The sequence below is a fragment of the Prionailurus viverrinus genome, chromosome B2, assembly GCF_022837055.1.
Source record: "Prionailurus viverrinus isolate Anna chromosome B2, UM_Priviv_1.0, whole genome shotgun sequence".
NCBI classification, from domain to species: Eukaryota; Metazoa; Chordata; class Mammalia; order Carnivora; family Felidae; genus Prionailurus; species Prionailurus viverrinus.
Window position 1 is genome coordinate 152102590 of NC_062565.1, and position 21560 is coordinate 152124149.

A 21560-nucleotide genomic window follows, 5' to 3' on the forward strand; every position below is an offset into this window, starting at 1 on the left:
CAGGTCCGAAATGTACCCCTTCCTATCTCTTCGCCGGGGTGTGGCCTAAAGCTCCACGCCTGCGCCCCAAGAGGACCCATCCACCTGGAGCCCTACCCAGGTGGATCCCAGGTGTGCCCCTGTGCCCCTGCCCCCCTGCCCCCTGCCGGTTAAGGTCATTTGCATTGATCACCTGCAGCTATCTTAGCAATTCAAATTCGTCCATTATTAAGTAATTTTGTTATGCTACCCGTGACTGGCCAGAAACAATACAGATTAGGAAAACTTCATGCAAATAAAGTTTCAGGCCAAAGAGAAATAAAGTTAAGTACTTCAATTAAGTTGCATATATTTCCACTGAATTTCTGGAGAGAGCCAAAGCCCTAAGAGACTTTAAAAAAAAAAAAAAAAAGAAAGAAAAATGAACTATTTCCCTACCTGAAATTGGTTTTAAGAGGAATAGTAGCTTATAACAAATAAATCAACTTAACATTTTAAGCACATCATGAATTTCAGAAATCTTTTATTGGCATAAAATCAAGAATGCAAATAAATTGGCACCAAGTAGTTCATTTAAATCCGTATTACAACATTGGGGTCAAAAACTATTTTATCCCTCTTTGCTGTTTTTCCCCCTTCTGCCCACTTTCCTGGGTGTTGGGGGGGCTCGCTGACAACAGTCACAAATCCAGCGACCTAGGAGAAAAATTGTTAGTTTAGTATGAAATTTAATTTTTTAGGACTGAATTGTAAACCTATTTGGCTCTCCTTCCTTAGCTATCACTAGTGATATTTTTTTGTGGATGTGTGACGTGAAAGGCACCTGTAAGTTACTTAATTTAAGGAGAAATGGAAACTTCCCTTACGACAACCAGGGTAATCAATGCCATGTAAAATTCAGTGCAAGTTGGGGTGGGGCAGGGGCGGAGATCAATACCATACAATGATCTGGACCTTTAAAAAACTACCACAATCCTTTCTGAAACCCAAACACTGTCATCCTTTAGAAGTTCAAAAGTACATATCCTGTATAAACCCCGTTCCTGACTTGGGCTTATCTTCAGCCTTTTTCTCTGCGGCTCAGTGGCAGCCGCACGTGCAAACATCCTCCCAAGTCCTGGTGCACCAGACACGGCACTTTAAACTTCTCAAGCATCTGACCGCACAGCGGTGAACCCCACCTAGGCACTTACTCCATCTGATTTACTACCGAACTTTAAGTCACCCGCTTCTTAACGACTCCCAGGAAACCGTTCTAGGCGTGTGTTTCATAAAGTATTATACAGTGTTAACTATGCAAGTCAGTTCTAAATTTACACAATCGTATGTAACATTTTAGTCCAATTACTGTGATTTATTCTTCAGCTCTGTTCCAAAGTTATCTGGAATTGCCATGCTGCCTCATTTTCTAGAAATCTGGCTTACTATTTATGAAGGCATAGCAGTCATTTTTGTTAAGTTTCTGAATAGAGGACACAAAAATAAAATCAAGGTTTTGAAACAAACGGATGCTCTTGCTTTAGCTCTCACTAGAAAGACTTGAGTTCATTCTATACATTGAGCCCTATTCCAAAACTTGGACGAGGCCCCCTGACACCCATTTGTCCTTTAGCCGGGGTACCTAGGGATGAAAGGCACGTGGACACTATGTGGAGCATCACAGCTTTGGTAACTTCTCGGCAATAGAAGGATCTTTCCGGTGTTTATGCAGCCTTTAAAAAAATGACGGGCCCGTCCCTTCACTCCCTTTTGTAATCTTTACCTGATGGAATAGCACCAAGGCCCACACAAAAAGTATGATAACCTCTGTCACACACATCACAGAACATCATTTCTTCTTCATGGTGGGGTTGTCCACATACAATGCAAGTTTTACACTCCATACACTGCCAAGGGTAGGTCTTAATCATAGAAACAAGCTCCATGGTCATATCCAGGCAAGAAGGGTGGCCTAAACCAAAACCAGTATTAGTATTTCACAAAAGAGTTTTGAACTTAACATGGCACAATAAAATGCTAGTTTGCGTCGGGATTTCTCAAGAACGGCTACAGTGTCCAATCACCAAAGAGATGAAAACCCATGGGCTTCTTTTCTATGCATTACAAGTTACCCTCTACACTTGGAGATTTGATTCAGGTCTGACAACTAAAAATCCTGGTTTCTGAAGCAACAAATAGGATGGTTAAAATGTTAAGACATGTCAATACTTACCACTATTATCACACTGGGAGCAGTGTATAAGTGATTCAGCCTTCCCTTTCTTGTTGGACTCCTTACCCTTCAGACAAATTCCACATAGAGCATTTGGAATGACCTTTGGCTGGAAGGGTAGAAGAGGGCTATAAATTCATGCCAGAAGTACTCACTGTGGGTTCATAAGGAACTGTCACTGCCTTATCTTTACTTTTAGGAACTTGTTAACAATCTTTTAGAAAGACCTAACTTGAGAGAGTCGGCTTTCAAAATACAACGGCCTACTGACTAAAGCCTCAGGTTTCGTTTTAACATTTTGTCAACAGCATGATCTACGTCCGGATTAAGTGTAGCATTCTACATTCCCTACATGCACAGTAAGATCTGCATAATGAGCTGGAAGGGGAAAAAACTAAATGCAATGTCAAACTGCACTATTAATTGGAAGAAGAAATTCAGGTACCAAATGACCTTTACACGTAAGTAAGGCTTCTTATAAAACAGAAGACTCCGTCTTAAGCAGCTTATATACTGATTTTGTTTAAAAACTGATTATTTCCCAAATTGTAAAAACGGATCTATAAAACCTAAGTTATAAAATCAATGTTTTAATATTTTTAATTGGAAGATGTCTCATCCATACGTTGTCACGTGCACAAATGTTTCGGGAAAATAGCTGTGATTATTCCCTTTGCATATCTAATAATAAAAGAGTTTATACTTAGGGGAAAGCATTCGTATGAGATACAAAAGAGAAAAGTTTTCAAGCAAGCAAAAAAAATAACTTAAAAAATTACAGACACCCTCATATTTTGAGTACCATTCTTTTTTTCAGATTAAAAATTTGCTCCATCCAACGAAGGTATATTTGGGTTTTAAAACACACTTAGCGACACATGGAAAAGGACAAAGAAGAAAAGATTCACAGCACCTACAATTACCGGGGGAGGGAGAACATTCAAACATCCCAGTTTTGACCGTAATAAAATGATGTTCACTCATGCTATGTGAATACGTAAGTAACCGGGGCAGAAAAAGGAGAGCGAGCGTGGGCCAAGATGGATGGGCTAGGACCATGTGTCTACGGGAACTGGGGGGAAGTTACCAAATTGCTGTATTTCTGTTTTATCCCAACCCAGCCAAATGCATCTTCTATTTCCCTCTCCTAAGTTATTAAACCAAAGAGGAGCCTAAAGGAAACTCTAACTTTGTATATAGTATTCCAGCTTTGAAATGTCTCACTGCCACCTTCAAAACCTGTAAGGCCTAAACAGTTTGTTCTCAATTCTTTAAGTTTATTTTTTTTTAATTGTCTTTCTTTTGCAAAAGATGACAGAGGCGTTCAAAAATAATTTTTGGCTTATTTATTTAAAAAAAAGTCAACCTTATACATAAATATAATAAAAACAATAACTCTACACAATCACAAACGTCTCTACAAAATAATAAATATCATGGGAGTTAAAACATACATATAAAACTTTACCGTTAACTATTCTACATCTCCTGTGTGTGTATCTCTATACCCTGCTCCCCAACACAAGGGCAGTGTCACGTGCTCAACCGTGCGCGTCTTACAAAGCAGTCCCCTTCCACTGTCGCTGCTACATTCTAAGAATAAGGTTCTCACTGTGTTTCCTACAGTAAATAAAAAATAGCTACAAGTGCACTTCGAGGACCCAAGTTCCAATTCAGTGACGACCAAATCTGGAACTGCCGTAATATACAGCAGAAAGCTACCTCTCAGCACAGCCAAATAACCACCTCCTTTGGTTATGCCGCCTGCACTGAATGTGAAAGATCTACTTCTTTAATACGTGTAGTTGAAGTTAGACACTGGCATACCACGTACTGGATTATCTTTCACTGCAGTCAGGGAAGTAACTACACAGTATCAAACTCTAAAGAGAGAACTCCTCATGGGAGATCCCTTACAAAAGTCAAAAATGAGGAAAACACAAGGCTAGTCATTCACATTCTAGAGCAATTCAAGTTCTACAGCCATTAAAACATACATTAAACACCTATGATAAAAAGGGACACCAAGAAAATTCTAAGTTTACTTCTAAGCTTGAAATCATAGTATTTCGTTAAGTCACTTAGAATTTTTCTTACCCAATAGTCTTCATCTTGATGAAAAGAGGGAGTGACAGGGGAGGAGACAGACAGAGAAACAGAGAGAGAGAGAGAGAGAGAGAGAGAGAGAGAGAGAGAGAGAGAGAGAGCTAGCTAGCCCGGCAGCATTTTCTATGGCAATTCTCTGTTCGCTCAAGCACTCAGCTCTCTGAGAAGCCAGCCACACTGCTCACACCCAGTTCCACCAGCTGGGAAGCCAGTGTCTGAAGGAGACTCCTGTGATGGAGTAGGAAGGGAACAGTGTGCAGAACTCCTGCGAAGACGGGTAGAACAGAACCCCGTGTCTGACAGAGACAGTTCTAGAAACCGCAACATCAAAGTGTCACTGCTGATAAGAAAATTAAAATACTCATCCGAACAGCTCTCAGCATCTCAAATACAAGGCTCACGATACCCTTACTTTCCTGCTTGAAAAATAACCAAAGATAAGCGAGACTTTCACGGCAGCAGACACATAGTATAGATTTTAATTATATACTCGCAACCCAGGCCTGACTCCTAACAATATGCTTTAATTTCAGGTTAATGTAACCCAAATAATACTGTCCTACAAATTAAGGGCAAGCACTAGTGAATCTTCTTAAGCAAGACATCGGCTATGCCACCATTTTCCTTAACTCCAGCACATTCGCACATATGAGCTTCAGCTTGAAGTACCCTAATGTTTAGGCACATCTTGGCTTATTAATATATTTTTCATAGAGAGGTTACTTTTAATAAACATGTTCATATTAATGTATGAAGTCTAGATACTGGTTGTTCTAAACTCTGAAATACCTGAAACACTTTAAGCTACTAAAAATGTTCACAGAAGTCATAAAATGTGTATTTTGCAGATTACACTCCCTTGAGTCATAGCAATGTAAGTTAATCTATATGATTTCTTGCATATTAAATCAATGATACTGTGGAATAATTCTTCATTTTCAGCCCCTATTAAACATCTGCTTCGACACTCTGCACTCTGAACCCATGATGAATTCAGGCTCACTCTGAAAGGGCTCCGAAACGCAGACAGGGTGCTCTGCGCGGCCGCTCCCATTTGCAGACCAGCACGCACACACCAGGCTACCTTTCCAAGATTTAATCTTTGGAGTTCATTTGCTTTTGATTATTAAGCATTAATTTACGTCTTTAGTTTAAAAAATTAGGTAAGCCGTATACGTAAAAACAAGTATAAAAACCACACGGCCGCAGCCCCCCCAAGCCATCTGATGCGAATGAAGCTTGGGATTTGCTCGCCATCGGCCGGAAAAACGTGTGTGTTTCAAAATTGATCATCACATAAAGGCATTTTCTAATTAAATGTGGATTGAATACACTCATTTGTTAACTTGCTTTTTTCACTTCAGGAAAAGAAAGGGAAGTGAACCATGAGAAGGTTCTGGCTGAGGAAGGGAAGCCGGCTGGCAGCTCGCTCGCCCCTGTTCTTCCAGATCATCCACCGCGACCCCAATCTGACACACGACAATTGTTTAACAATCCCACTCGGTAAAACTACCCGATCACCTTACTGGAAAACGTTCCTTCAAAACACTTTCGTAACCACAATGGAAAGCATATTCTGACACATTCCAGACCCTACGAATGGTCAATTTTACTATTACCACCCAGAACATAAAACTGTGCGGCTAATTCCAGTCTTTTTAGGACATTCCTAACCCCCCATCTAGGGATAAGGCCACTCACCTCTCACCTAAGCCTCTGGAGGGGAAGGGACAGACAGCAGGAGGAACCACAAAGATAATATTGCTGATAGCAGAATACCCTCCTCTGAGAACAGCCAGACCGAAGTTAACAAGTATATATAGACAGAAGCCAGATCACGTCACTAAATAACATTTCAATCCTTGTCATAGAAGCATAGAGACTATTTGCCAAGGTCAGGCTAAAAATCACCACAATGTAAATAACAGGTTTTCCTGTTTTCTATCACAGAGTTCGTTGAATTTGGCAAACGGATCAAGTAATCTTAAATTAAACCCAGATCTTTCTCCAGGAGAGGCAGCTTATTCTAAGAGTCTACCCACCCAGACTTTACAGCTTAGCATGCTCAGCTATACGAAATACTAGGATATTTCAAATGCCAGATAATTATGGTCTTTACCCCAAAGAAACAAAGTATAAAGTTCTGCTAGGAAGTAATTTTTTTTAAATCCATACTTGCCTGGTTATTGTTTAAAAGACAAAAAAAGATTTTCTTACAAATTGTACATATACAGAAAACAGAAGCTAAACCATAGGCAGAAGTGACAGAAAAGCCACCAGGAAAGTAAAGCACAACAGGAGGAAGCTGACAGAGGGCACACAGCACAGGACAGCAGTGGACGCAGCAGGCAGGCCTCCACCGCTCGGAGTCAGGGTTAAACTATCTCGGGGAGAGAGGCTGCTCAGGAAGGAAGCGGAGTCAGGGGCTTTTTTCTTCTACCTTGTACCCAGGGACTGACTTGGACAGTACAGAACGTTTGGAAGCATCTTTTCTTGGAGTAGCAGCTTTGTCCTTGGATCTCTGTCTTCCCGGGAGAGGCTCCTCCTGGCCGTCGGGAAGGCCTTCTCCTTCAGACACGTTGCCGGAGGAACTGTCCTGGAGGTCAAAGGCAAAGACAAAGATTCCTTGGAATTCACACAGATTTGAGTGTGAATTCTGAAAACTACAGCAAACATTCAAAAAGAAAAAAAAGGTTTCAAAGTTCCGTCAATTTAAAAATAAAAAGATAATTATAAGAGGGGCGCCTGGGTGGCGCAGTCGGTTGAGCGTCCGACTTCAGCCAGGTCACGATCTCGCGGTCCGTGAGTTCGAGCCCCGCGTCGGGCTCTGGGCTGATGGCTCGGAGCCTGGAGCCTGTTTCCGATTCTGTGTCTCCCTCTCTCTCTGCCCCTCCCCCGTTCATGCTCTGTCTCTCTCTGTCCCAAAAATAAATAAACGTTGAAAAAAAAAATAATAAAAAAAAAAAAATTAAAAAAAATAAAAATAAAAATAAATAAATAAATAAATAAATAAAAAGATAATTATAAGAAAACTTTTCCCAGTAGAGACTAAACAGGTCATGTTAAAAATCACTTATCTGTCTTACACATGACAGCAGAAAGCTGACTGTACCTTAACCAACTTTGTGTCCCGCCTTAATCAACACCAGCAGAGCGATCTACTCCAGCCGGCGCTACACCATTTTGCCGTATCACAAGGGAGCCTACTTGTTTTGTAGAAAAAACTATTTAAGGAATAAACTGTCTTAAATAAGCGAGGATATTTTTACCGAGTAATAAACGTCACTAAAGAAGTTCTTCAAGTACGCGCTCGTAGGCCAGTACAGCGATCACTGAGCCTTCACGACAGCATCAGATACGTTTTAGGTGTTCAAAGTTTAAAAGCTTGGTATATGACCATCTAATGCTTCATCTGTTGACTTAAAATTTTCTAGTTAAAATAAAAATGTTACGTTCATATAAATTATGAAAATTATAAATGAAAAAATTGGGTTATCCATAACCACTCCGGTAAGCATTCCGAGACAACTCCTGGGAACATGACTGCATCTCCTTTTAATTTTTCTAGGTGTGTCTGCACACACACAGATACCAGATCCACACACTCACACACACACCCCACCTACACATATCCCCTCATTTAAAAAAAACACAAAAAACACAAAAACTTGAGGGGCGCCTGGGGGGCTCAGTCGGTTAAGCGACTGACTTCAGCTCAGGTCACGATCTCAAGGGTTGCAAGTTTAAGCCCCATGTGGGGCTCTGCTGTCGGCGCAGAGACTGCTTTGGATCCTCTGTCCCCCTCCGCCTGCCCCTCCCCCGCCTGTGCATGCACACACAAGCACTCTCTCTAAAATAAACCTTTAAAAAAATACAAATAAATAAAACACAAAACTGGATTACACTGTGTATACACGTTTTTCAATTAAGTATTGTGTGCATTTTATTACATCACTAAATCTTCTCTGATCTTCATTACTATCGTGTAAATATATCACCCACTGTTGACATGAGGTTTATTTTTTTTTTTTTTAATTTTTTTTTTTTTTAAACGTTTATTTTACTTTTGAGACAGAGACAGAGCATGAACGGGGGAGGGTCAGAGAGAGAGGGAGACACAGAATCGGAAGCAGGCTCCAGGCTCTGAGCCATCAGCCCAGAGCCCGACGCGGGGTTCGAACTCACGGACCATGAGATCGTGACCTGGGCTGAAGTTGGACGCTTAACCGACTCAGCCACCCAGGCACCCCGACATGAGGTTTATTCTTAATTTTCATTATAAAACTACCGTTAACACTCCAATGGACATTTTTTTCCTACTTAAATTTTGTCCTTCAGATAAACTGTTAGTGTATTTGCTAGGTCAAATTCTGAGGAAATTAAAAATCTTGGTAGATACCATGAAATGCTCTCCTGAAATGTTGGACTCATTTATACTCCTACAAGCAGAATGAAGGAAAGTCACCTCCAACATGTCCTGGCCACACCACAGCGCCCCTTTTCCCAAAATGACAGGACAGAAGCGGTATCGTCACTTTAATACTCGAACGGCATCTGACTTTATGCGACACGCATCATTAAATGTTTCAGAAGTTGCTGGTGACAAACACGCCCGTCCCCAGAAGGTGGCCCGCTCCCGGACTCAGGTGGGACACCGTGAAGGCTGAGAGTGGCGAGCCGCCTGACACACGGGCCGAGTCAAACCAGAATCCTCTGCCGTCACAGCGTCTGCTCTCCTTCGCTCCCACGGACACCGCCACCTTGCCCGGTAACGGATCGGTGCTCTGAACACTTCCCGTAGGAAGCCTAAGATGATTAATTACGCAACAGGCACACAAGCGAACGTGCTCCCCAAACCAAGACAGCCGAATACAGAATTGCACAGTGAGGCCTGTACCCTTCCCTGACCTGCCTGTGAGAACTACAAAGGGGCGACTTTAACAACACTTACAAAGGCACACAGTCTGTGTCTAGGCACGGAGTCATTTTCCTAATGGCAGCTTTCGGGGAATTACACGCCGCCGACCTTGAAACAGAGGGTGACGTGCTCCGGGAGAGCGGTCAGCACGCACTTAAAGGAGACGCCTCCTCGTACAGAGAGATGTTCCTACCGAAGTGCCTTTATGTTTCCGCTTCTCGTCGCCTCGACCGTCCTCGGCGTCGTCTGAGTCACCATCGCTATCCAGGGCCGGCAGCTCAGGGTCCAGCGGGGGCTCGTAGAGGGCCGTGTTTAACGGCAGATACCGCAGCTCGTCTGCTGAGTACCTGAGGTTCAGAGGGACGGGTTTCAGTTCCCTTTCATTAGGAACGTGAATGAACGAATCTGCGAGCCACAAAGATGGCCCTAATTTTCTCAGTTAACCGCAAATACTTCTGGAAAATGATTACACATGTAATAAATGAGTTTTCATTTTGGAGAGCAATACCTAAAAAGCCCAAACATTTTTTCATCAGGCTAAGAGCATAAAATATGCCTTTGATTCTTTCTGTCAAAAGAGAATGTCTCCGTCCTTTATCCTCAACCCCAAAAAGGAGAAAAATAAAAATATCAGCAGAGGAAGGCGGAACCCCGCACAAACCCCAGGCCGCCTGACGCCCCCTCCTTCCCAGCTCCCTGAGTCCTCGCGATCTGTGGGTCCGCCACAGGCAGACAAAACACTTGGATTTAAGGAACAAACTTTTGAGCAGCAAGTTCCTTAAAAACTTATGAAGCATGTATTCTAACAAGTGTCATCACCTATCCTGTCCAAAACTAGACATCACAACCCCTCGCCCAGAGTCGGGTGGCGCCCGCAGCAGCTGACTTATTGTCGCCGTTCCCATCCGCGGCCCGCCCTCCGCCGCTTCGCACCCTGTCCGCACCGGAAACCTGCGTTAAGAAGCAGGCACAGAGGTGTCCGGGGGCTCAGTCGGTTAAGCGTCCGACTTCAGCTCAGGTCATGATCTCGTACTTTGTGGGTTCGAGCCCCGCGTCAGGCTCTGTGCCGACAGCTCAGAGCCTGAAGCCTGCTTGGGATTCTGTGTCTCCCTCTCTCTCTGCCCCTCCCCGACTCATGCTGTCTCTCAAAAATAAACATTAAAAAAAAATTTTTTAAGTAAACAAAAGATAATAATTTGCTGACCCCAAAATAAAAAAACTAAAATCCACTAACCTATGATTTAAATTGGACTTTCAAATAGTATGATCCTATCGTCCATTTTAAACCCTATAAAGAACGGTCTCTATCCTAAACAGCCTAAGGTTTAAAGCTGAAGTAAAAGCTGAGATTCTCAAACAAGATGGTCCTGTGTTAGCCTCGCTCTCAGTGCCCCCCTGCCTGGGAAAGAGAGAAGTGACGTTCTTGCTCCTCGGAGTGGAAGCAGCGGCCAGGCCAGGGCGGCCGCGCTCCCCGCTCCACACGCTCTGCAGACTGAGCCGGTGCTGTCCAGCGGGCGGCCATAAAAACGTGGCCAACAGTCGGCAGGCCTGGGAGTCTGTATTCCCAGCAAGCTTTCAGCGACACGGGTGCCACGGGGCCACGAAGCGCACTGTGGACGCTCCGGCACCTGTCCACGGAGACACGGGAGGTGGGCAGGAGACGGGCAGTGGCGGCTTCAGGAGCAGACGTTCAAATTCCAGTCGAAGGGTGTCCTTCACCGCAGAGCCACAGGAGACAGCAGGGACAGACCTCACACAGCATGTTAGGGCGGGACTTACAGAGCAGAAACTTTCTGGAGGCAAGTACACAGGACTCTGAAGTCCCTCACCAACACCCAATAGAAATGCTGATAAAACCAACGAATACCTTTTGTAATATTCCTGGAACTGTCCCGGGATGAGGGCCACTGGGTAAGAACTGACCTTGGTTCGCTCTGTCGGTAACACTTTGTACTTCCCTTGAGGCACCTGGATAACCTAGGGTAACATGAAGAGAAATACAAAACTGATTCCACGCCAGGAAACAAGGCTTTAGGAAAACAATCCCTCTTGTGCTCCACTGCGCTCCTCCCCCCAAAAGCTAAAATATCGGAGACACTAAGAACTAGAAGCCAAGGGCAGGTGGTGTTACTAGCCGTACAGGTGAGTTTTATCTGGCTCTTCACCATGGCCATCGTGTCTGGGGACAGGCGGTGTGTTTCTCACCCCCAAAGAACAAGGGGGCCCGGGCAACTTCTAAAACCCCTGCAGCTCAACGTCCTCGTCCATGAAATGAGAAAATGACTAGTTTCAACCTCACAGGGCAACTGTGAGAGTTAAGTCAATAAACGCAGAAATGCCTTACGATGACCCTTGGGACAAACGAGTATGATATATACCTATTAGTCTCGTTCGGCAGGTCAGCCACAAAGCAAAAGGTCCCTCCCCCCAACACACACGCGCGCGTGCAAACAGAGCGTTACTGGCACATCGTTAAAAATTCTATCTTAAGTTCTGGGGCAGAAAAGGACACAACTGCCGGTACAAAAAATAACAATAATAAAGGAGGTACTAAGCACTCTACCATAACAAGCAATAAGTGAGGTTCAGGAGCTAATAAATGTAAGCAATCCTACATGTGTCTGCAAGTCAAAATACGCTCTTCTCTCTTCCATGCGCTCCCGGTTCAAGTTGCTGTTAAATTCGGCTGCTTTTTTGGCAGCTTTCTTAATGTACTCGGGCACTTTGCTGGCTTCAACTTTCTGAGTATTCTGTTGTTGCATTTGCTGAAATAAAAATATTACATTCGGAAATCACATATGACCTTACAAAATGTCGTTCTCCCTAAACCGACTAAAAGATGGCAGTCACTCAATACTTACAGAATACTCTTTATAATGATCTGTAATTCGCTGCCGTTCTTTTTCTTGTAAAATAACAGAATACTCAGCATGTTTGGCTGGATACTCTTTTATCATTAAATCAATCACTTCATCACTGCGCAATGCTGTTAAACCTATCGTAGACAAAAAAAGGATAGTAGAAAAGCTCTTTGAAGGTTAAGTGAACAAAACCATTTTTCAAAATTTGCTTTTCCTTCAAACTACTCTTTAAAGGTGTTCCAATAGTCCAAGGAAAATACTGTAATATATTCAAAAATAGTAAAACAATATTCATAATATAAAGTCAAACAATTTTTAAAAAGCTCATGGGGGTGCCTGGGTGGCTCAGTCAGTTAAGTGTCCAACTCTTGATTTCAGTTCATGATCTCAAGGTTTGTGAGTTCGAGCCCCACCTCAGGCTCTGTGCTGACAGTGTGGAGCCTGCTTGGAATTCTCTCTCTCTCCCTCTCTGTCTGCCCCCTCCTCTGCTTACTCTCTTTCTCTCAAAAATAAATACATAAACTTAAATTGAAAAAAATAAAATAAATAAAAGCTCCTCAAAGATGCAAAGGAGGGGCACCTGGGTGGCTCAGTCAGTTAAGCGTCTGACTTTGGGTCAGGTCACGATCTTGCAGTTCATGAGTTCAAGCCCCACGTTGGGTTGTGTGCTGACAGCTCAGAGCCTGGAACTGCTTCGTATTCTGTGCCTCCCTCTCTCTCTGCCCCTCCCCTGCTCACGCTCTGTCTCTCTCTCAAAAATAAACATTAAAAAAAATTTTTTTCAAAGAGTCCAAGGAAAATGTATCAATTTTTCAACCAAAAATTTTTTTAAGATCAAAGTACTAAAAACATGTATCTCTTTATTAAAAACAATTGCTAAGGGGCGCCTGGGTGGCTCAGTCGGTTAAGCGGCCGACTTCGGCTCAGGTCATGACCTCAGTCTGTGAGTTTGAGCCCCTCGTCGGGCTCTGTGCTGACAGCTCAGAGCCTGGAGCCTGTTTCAGATTCTGTGTCTCCCTCTCTCTGACCCTCCCCTGTTCATGCTCTGTCTCTCCCTGTCTCAAAAATAAATAAAACATTAAAAAAAATTTTTTTTTAATAAAAAAATAAAAAAATAAAAACAATTGCTAAATAATGATGCACACTAACCATAGACAATTCAAGATTAAGGATTTTTTTTTTTTTAATGTTTATTTTTGAGAGAGAGAGAGTGAGCAGGGGAGAGGCAGAGAGAAGAGAGAGACAGACAGACAGACAGACAGACATAGAATCTGAAGCGGGCTCCAGGCTCTGAGCTGTCAGCACAGAGCCTGACAAAGGACTCGAACCCACAAGCCATGAGATCATGACCTGAGCCGAAGTCATGGACGCTTATTAACCAACTGAGCCACCCAGGTGCCCCAAGGATTATTCCTAATCCAATATCCTTAACTAAGTAACGATATTAGAAGAAAAAAAAAGTTTTTCAATGTATCCCAATTCTTGGTCTTCAAATCAATACACTAGAAACACTATACAAGTCCATTACAATTTCAACAGAAGCATCAGCACACACACAAGCCATACACGTAATTTTCAAGACTCATAGTATCAGATTAAACCAATCCCTGTGACAAACACCCACGGTTTTGTGTTAAAAAGTACCCACATTGCACTACTATGTTTATGTAAGAAAAACTGCAAAGCAAGCATGGAGATGATACAGAACTAAAAACTGAGCAAAATGTGCCTTTTAAGAGATAAAGACCAACACTTTTAAAAACTACTATAAAACTTTCCACGTAACACATGCTCTGACACTTCCGTGAAAGCTAATAGAAAATGATATTGCTTTAAAATGTCATTTTCCTTTATTTTCCCAAAAACTAAAAGTAAACAATCTAGCACTTAAATACTTCAATCTATTTTATTAATTTTGTAAAATCCTTTAAGAAAGGGGATCGATGCCCATCCAGTACCACGTCGTGAACGCACGCTCTCAACCTTCGCACGCAGAGCGTTACCTAGAGTGCACTGAGTTTCTGTGATGACATTCAGCTCTCTCAGGTAGAGCTTCTCTTTGTGAGACAGATCTCGTCGCTCTAAATCTCCAAAACAAAAAAAAAAAAAAAACGGAAGACTATTAAAAAGTCTTTTACATTTGTGACATTATGCATACGTAAAACTTTAAAAACTTAAAAAACTTCTTAAAAAGTTTCAAAAGTTAAACTCTTCACAGATTTAAAAGTACTGCGTGTTATCTTTTCCGAAGATTATTAGAGACCATGCAATCTTACGAATTTAAGAAATAAAAGTTAACCCACAGCAAGACTAACTTAGTTGACACAGATAGCCTTTCTCAAACGCAGACCCAGCCCGTGCAGCTGCCTCCGTGGCGAAGGTCAGGGAGCAAGGGTCAAGGACCAGAGCCCTGGTGCTTATGGCTATACAATGACTTTTTCTACAACATTCCCCAGGAAATTCACCTTCCTCGTTTCGCTTTTAAGTCAGTTTATAAGGCAGGAGAGTCAACTGGGAGTAGAGAGAGAAGTTGGGTGACAGCAGCAAATGAAAAGCAGCCAGCAGAACATAGAGTGCGTTACAAATGATCCATACTCAAGTATTCGGAAATTGACAACCTATCCGAAAGAATCCCGATTAGTTAAAAGTTAGACTTAATCTGTTACATAAACTAAGACTTAATACCTGGATATTTCCGCTTAAAGGAGGTCACACCCAAATATTCACTGACTTGCTCTTGAAGCATATAGTATTCTCCTGTTTCATCAGGTGGCCATTTGTACTCTATCAAATTTTCTGCTGGATAGTAGCTAAAGCTAAGCACAGAAATACGCATTATGCCTTAAATGTGGCTTTTATTAAATTTTAATCATTTCTATTTTGGGGGGATCTATTTTTGAGAATGTTTATTTTTAAGAACTTTGTACAACTACTTTAATTATTTAAGTGCTCACTCCGTCTTCTGACTCTGCGATACAAACCAGCTCCCAGGTCTCACGTGTGTCCCAAGAATACAAAGCAGGCAGAGGGAAAGGAAGCAACCACGTGCGCCACTAAACACGGAACACCAGACACTTCGTACGCCACTCACAACCGGGAGGAGTAAAGGAATTTTGTAGCCTAAGAGATCTACACGGCCACAACACGGTGGTGATACCCATTCTGAATTCTCAGTCTCAGGCTTCACACCCAATACCCACTCTTTCGTCCACCCAAGGTACAAGTCATCAACCTTTTTCCCATCTGCTATTCAGTGAGTCACAAACAGCGAAGAAAGCAACACTCCAAAACCCGCTACTCAATGAACTGAACTACAGACCAGTCGTTTGTTCTCAAAGACTCCACAAATCCAGAAGAGAACAGAAAGAGAACAGACCTAGTCTGATGATGCCAGTGTATTGCCCATCGACCCCAATCCTGAAGAGCTGACTACAGGTTTCTGGACCTGGCCAACGCAACCTCTAAATCTCATCAACGGACAATAGAGGCAAGAATGGGACGGTTTTATGAACCCAATTGAAAGTGACAAACAAAAAGAAGAGGTTTCTTCAAAACTAGTGCCGGGAAACTGGCCATCCAAATGCAAAAGCATGAAATTGGACCCTTACCTCCTACCACATTCAAAAATAGGTCAACGACCTCAGTACAAGAACCGAAACTAGAAAACTCTTAGAAGAAAACACAGGAGTCGCTCTTCATGATCTCAGATCTGGCGATGGATCGTAGATCTGACACCAAAGTCATGAGCGACAAAAGAAATCATTTGGACTTCAGCAGAATTAAAACTTGTGCGCATCAAAGGACGCTACCAACGGAGTGAAAAGGCAAACTACGGAATAGAAGAAAGTATCTGCGAGTCCCGTACCTCACAAGGGATGAACGTCCAGAATGCCAAAACACTGCAACTCAACAACAAAAAAACAAACAACCCAACTTAAAAAGGGCGAAAACACTTAAGTAGACATTTCCCCAAAAGATGTACAAAAAAGCACATGACAAGATGGTCAACATCACTAGTCCTTATGGAAATTCAAACCAAAACCACAGTGAGGTGCCAGCTCGTATCTCTTAGGACGGCCACAATCACAAGAACTGGGAAAAACAAATCGGGAAGGACGTGAGCGAACTGCAACTGTGTGCACTGCTAGTAGGAACAGAGAATGGGGAGTCTGCTGCGGAAAGCAGTTTGGGGGGGTCCTCAAAAGCTAAAAACAGAATTACAGCATGAACCAGCTATTTTTCTCCACGGGATATACCCAAAGGAACTGAACACAGGGACCGTGAGCGCCTGGATGGCTCAGTCGGTTGAGCGTCCGGCTTCGGCTCAAGTCACGATCTCACGGTTCATGGGTTCGAGCCCCGCGTTGGGCTCTGTGCTGACACCTCAGAGCCTGGAGCTTGTTTTGGGTCGTGTCTCCCTCTCGCTCTCTGCCCCTCCCCCACTCACGCTCACACCCTTTCTCGCTCTCAAAAATAAATAAACATTACAAAAAAATTACTTTAAAACAGGGACTCTGGACAGGTATCATACCCCCACATTCACAGCAGCGTTATTCACTGCAGCCAAAAGAGGAAAACAACCCTACCTCATCAGTAGAGGAAAGCGCGAACGAAATGCACGGTCCACACGGTGGAGTCCGACACAGGCTTAGAGAGAAAGGAAGTCCTAACACACACACTACACGGAGGAACTTTCAAGAAACGATGCTAACTGAAATAAGCCAGACACAACAGGACAAACACTGTAGGATTCCCTAAAGATTATACGAGGTACCCCTAACATAGGCAAATTCATTAAGACAGTGAGTCGAACAACGGTTGCCAGGGGCTGGGGAAAGAGGAAAATGGCAACTTTTATTCCTTGATGATTACGAAGTTTCCGTTGGCAGCAGTGAAAACATTTTAGACAAAGCTGGTGGTGACAGCTCTACGACCTTGTGAATGTCATCAAAATAGTTAAGATGGTGAATTTTATGTGTATTTTATCACAATAAAAACATTTAATTGCACGGAGTAGCAAAAGCATCGGTAGTGTCTGCCCTGGCCGGGGCTGGGGAGGGGGGAGGGGGGAGGAGGGAGGAGGGAGGAGGGAGGAGGGAGACGGTGCAGAGAGAGAAACACCACAGGACTGCTACTGAGCAATGAAACGACAGTACCCGAGATCCTGACTTGGAGTCTCACAGCTCCTAGAGCTATCTCCGGAGCCCATTCGCCTCCTCTTGGATGGTTGGGTCCCATCGTTTGAATTATCTTCATTATCATCCTATACATTGAAAACATTCAAAACATAAGAAACAATAAAAAATAAGGAACACAGGATTAGGTCTCATCCCAGACCTGCTAAAAGGCTCAACTTAAAGACTTTTTAAGGACAACCTACTACACAAATGTTAACTTTCTACTGCAATTAAAAGGGGCCAAGATTCTGGCTTGGCGAGACCTGGGGGAAAAAAAAAAACAACTAAAAAGTGATCTGCAATCATCAAAATAAGAAAATTCTCAATTAACCTGTAAATCTAAACCGACCTTTCACAACGCCCTGTGGTTTAAACAAACATGTAAAATTGCTGCAACACTTAAATTAAAGCAAAACCTCCTATCCCAGCTAGGGGGGAAAAAAAACAGACGTGTGGATCATTTAGTGTTTAACTCAACGTATGGCTGGGTGATCGGCCTATGCTAACCGGCTCTCTTCCATATTTCTATTCCCCTGGGAAAAGGGCATACGAGGACTAAGGACAAGTTACCGATCCTGTTCATTTTTTTCTTACATTGCAAACATTTAGCAAAAACGTGCCCTAATAAGAGTCATTCGTCTACACAGCAGCACACAGTACACACCCCAGCCAACGGGAGGCTTCAACATGTTTAGGCGACATTGTCCGTGAGGAGACAGTAACATCAAGACCAAGTTGCACCATCCACTCAGAAAGGAGTGATGCGTCAAATGTCAGGAAACGGACTTACTCACATATTAGCTAAAGCTTGATGATTATCACGCTTACAAAAATACCTTTTAAAAAAAGTAATCAACGAAACATAGATTTGTAAGACAAATAAAATTCTGTTCAATACCATGGTCCTCTTGCTATATAAAAGACAACTGTAAAAAGTAGAAGACAACTATAAAAGTCGCTGGCCATGCCACAGCTGGACGGGGGCGCTCACAGGGCCCAGGGCCCTTCACCAGCCCAGGGGCTGTCTGCCAGCCGCTCCAGTTCTGGGACCATCACTGAGCCTGCAGGGCTTGCCTAAGGGAAGGGTTAAATGAGCTGAACACTGGGCAGCGCTTAGATCAAGGCCTAGCAGATACTGAGCGCCCTATAAAGTTAGTTCATATCACCGTGATGATCCTTAGCCTCAGACGGCTCCGGCCATTAGGAATTGACTCAGATTCTTTCCCAAACAGACAAACATACGCTACATTGTCCGTTTGGGTTTCGTGTAAGCACCATTCAATTACAGAGCCCTGGTACATCCCTATTAAGAAAGGCAACCAGGTAAGAGACGGAGAGCAGAAAATAAATGTACCCAAAAAAATAACATTTAACAGTAAGCATCACGATTAAGACAGTTCAGAGTCAACATTTCAGGCATAACTCCCTCTAGGCAAATTGATTCAAGGGGGGTTTTGTTGCCGTTTTTTGGGTTTTGGTTGTTTTGTTTTCTTCGGCCGTTTTACTCGCTTCTGGGCATTTTGAGCACTTGTATGTCGATTTAAGTATACTCCTCTTGCTTAAAAAGTTGAAACAGTCCACAAAAGTTAAAAACGCAGAGCTCAAGGCACGGCTTCCCGGGCGGTGCTCTGACGCCGCGGCCCCCGCCCGCGCAGGTGCACGAAGGACCGGGGTGACCCCCGGCGCCCCCGACCGCCCCCGGGCCGCAGCCGCCGCCCCCCCCACCCCCACCCCCACCCCGGCGGTTCCGCACAAGCCATCGGCGGGGCTGCGTCCCCAAGGGCGGTAAAAACTAAGTTCGCCGGCGGAGCCGCGCGCCGGCCGCCACTCAGTTCCTGCGACTTAGCCGACTCCAGGGGGTGCTGGCGGGGGCGCCCGGGGGCTCCACCGGGCCCGAGTCCCCCGCACGAGGCCGGACCGGCCGCAGCCCCGGGGCCGCGTCCGCGAGGCGCTCTCCGAACCCGGCACCCGCGGGCCAGGCCTCCCCCCGCCGCCTCGGGGGCCGACCGGGCAGCCGGGCGGCCTCGGGGGTGGGCGGTGGGGGAGTGCGCCACGGCCTGCGGCTCGTCCGGGCGGGAAACGCGCGGCCCGGCCCCGCCGCCCGCCCACCCCGCCCCCGGCCCGTCCCCGCCCCGCCCCGCCCGGCGCCGCTCCTCACCTTCGGGGACGGCGCTCCGGGGGTGGCCGGGTCGCTGTCGCACGGCCGCGGGGACAGCGCCGTCCCGGGGCCGGCCGCCGCCGCCATCAGCCCTAGCGCCCCGCGCCGCCGCCTCCGCCGCCGCCGCCGCCTCGTCCCGGCCGCCGCCGCCGCCGCCGCCGCCGCCGCCGCCGCCGCGCGGGCCGCCCGCCGCCCGGGCCCCGCCCCCTCCGCCCGCCCGCCGCCGCCCGGGGGCCGGCCCCTGCCGCCGCGCGCCCCGCGGCCCGCCAGCGCCGCCGCCACCGCCATGGCCGCCGCCAGCGCGCCGCCGGGCCGCCGCGGCCGAAGGGGCGGAAGGAGGCCGCCGGCGGCCCGCGCGCCTCAGCCCCGCCGGCCGCTCGCCGCGCCGGCCCGCTCCGCCGCGGCGCCCCGGCCGCCGGCCTCGGCCGTCCCCGCCGCGCCGGCGCTCCCGGGCCCCGCGCGCCGCGCCCTTCCGCCGCCGGCTCCCCGCCCGCCGCCCGCCGCGGCCCCCCTCGGCCCCCCGGCCCTCCGCCGCTCCCGCCCCGCCGCTCGCCGCGGCCCCGCGCGATCCTCCGGCCGCCGCCGCCGCGCCGCCGCCACCCCACCGCCCGGCCCGCCGCAGCCCGGCGCGCTCCGCGGCCCCACCTCCCGCCGTCCCCTCAGCCCCCAGCCCCGCCCCGGCCCGCCGCCGCTTGGCGCGCTCGCCGCCGCCCCCTCCCCGCGGCCCCCGGCCCGGCCCCGCCACACGTCAGCCCCTCTCCTCCCACCGCGCCCGCGCCGCCCCGCCCGGGGGTCCCCGCCGCCGCCGCCGCCCCCGCCCCGCCTCTCCCGGGGTGGGGGGGGGAGGGGCGGGGGGATCCTTCGCCCCCCTCCCCCTGGAGGAGGGGTCCCCGCCGCCCCTCCCCCCTCCTCGCCCGAGGGTCCCTCCGCCCCCAACCCCCCGGGGTCCTGGCCACCGCTCCCCCAAGGCTCACCCCGGGGTCCCAACGCTGCCTCCGCCCCCTCGCTCAGGGGTCTCCGCCTCCACTTCCCCTTCTCCCCACCCCACCCCCACCCCGGCCACCCCAAGGGACCCGCCGCGGCCTCCGCCCCCTCCCCACGGGGGGGGGGGGTCCCCCCCGCCCCTCCCCCCCTCCTCGCCCGAGGGACCCTCCGGGGCCCCTCCCCTCCCCTCCCCCCAAGGGATCCTCCGCGGCCTCCGCACCCTTCCCCGCGCGGGGGTCCTCGTCCTCCTACTCCTCTCTCCCGAGGGACCTTCTCTCCAGGGGGGCCGCCCCTCCCCCTCAATCCCGAGCGCCCCGCCCCCTTCCCCCCGGGCTCCCCTCGTCCCGGCACCGCCCCGGTGGGCTGTGTCTCGGGGGGCTGTGGGAGCCCTCGCCCATTTCCTGGCTCTGCGTCCTCCGCCACCGCCCCTGCCCGCCTCTGCCTTTGTTCTCTGCCGGCGGCCTCGCGCTCTCCGCAGCTCCTGAGCCACCTGCCCTGGAGCGCGTGCGTTCCAATGACACCCTGGGCGGCTCTCCTTTGAAAAGTTTACGCGCAGCCACCCGAGGGCCTGTCGAAATCCTACAGTGTAAGAGTGCCTGAAATTCGACTTGCGTGCGTGTAATTTTGGGTTGGAATGTGCTCTGTGCAGCAGCCTGCAGCTGAGACCCTAGGCAGGCAGGCAGACAGGCAGGTGGGCCGGGTACGCACGGAAAGCTGTGCCTGGAAGGCTGCCTTGGGGGCTCCCTAAGGCTGGTCAGCTGCCTCCAAAAGGCTGTGGACCCTCCCGACCTTTCCCAGCCCAGCCTTGCTCGCTGCACATGGCCGATCACGTCCCCCTGTCTCCTGTGTACAGTGAGGCGGCGGCCTGGGTCTTCAGCGTTTTTGCAAAGGGCATGCGGGGTACAGTGGGAGGCCCGTCCGCAGAAGGCACCGACATGATGGGAACTGAGTTTATTATTAATTCTAGTTGTTAGACTTCACCTCGTCACCTCGAGGATTTCTCACACACACGTTTGGAACTGAACCTTAAAAGAACATGGCAGGCAGCTGTGACCACGAGAGTTCCGGAAATTTGTGAAAAGTTGACCTCTTAGCAGACGGTATTAGCTGAGAGTGTGGATGATTTTCCAAGGTAACAGACAAAGGTTCTAGGATTTAGAGTACC

At 47.3% G+C, this 21560-nt stretch overlaps 1 protein-coding gene across 3 annotated transcripts; it reads right to left on the bottom strand.

Annotated features, from left to right (window-relative positions):
• Positions 1–485: 485 nt before the first annotated feature.
• Positions 486–19542, bottom strand: PHF10 (PHD finger protein 10). 3 transcript variants are annotated; one of them, XM_047858392.1, is made up of 12 exons: positions 19412–19542; positions 17233–17339; positions 14762–14892; positions 14080–14157; positions 12077–12210; positions 11831–11980; positions 11083–11192; positions 9409–9562; positions 6738–6893; positions 2192–2300; positions 1742–1930; positions 486–675 (listed from the first exon to the last, which is right to left on the bottom strand). In XM_047858392.1, the coding sequence occupies exons 1-12, from the start codon at positions 19496–19498 to the stop codon at positions 590–592; spliced, it is 1491 nt and encodes a 496-aa protein (XP_047714348.1). In that variant the 5' UTR covers positions 19499–19542; the 3' UTR covers positions 486–589. The 3 variants fall into 3 exon arrangements, with proteins under 3 accessions (XP_047714348.1, XP_047714347.1, XP_047714349.1); XM_047858391.1 differs by having other exon boundaries at positions 14080–14163; XM_047858393.1 differs by lacking the exon at positions 19412–19542 and adding an exon at positions 17918–18943 and having other exon boundaries at positions 14080–14163.
• Between the last annotated feature and the right edge of the window lie 2018 nt (positions 19543–21560).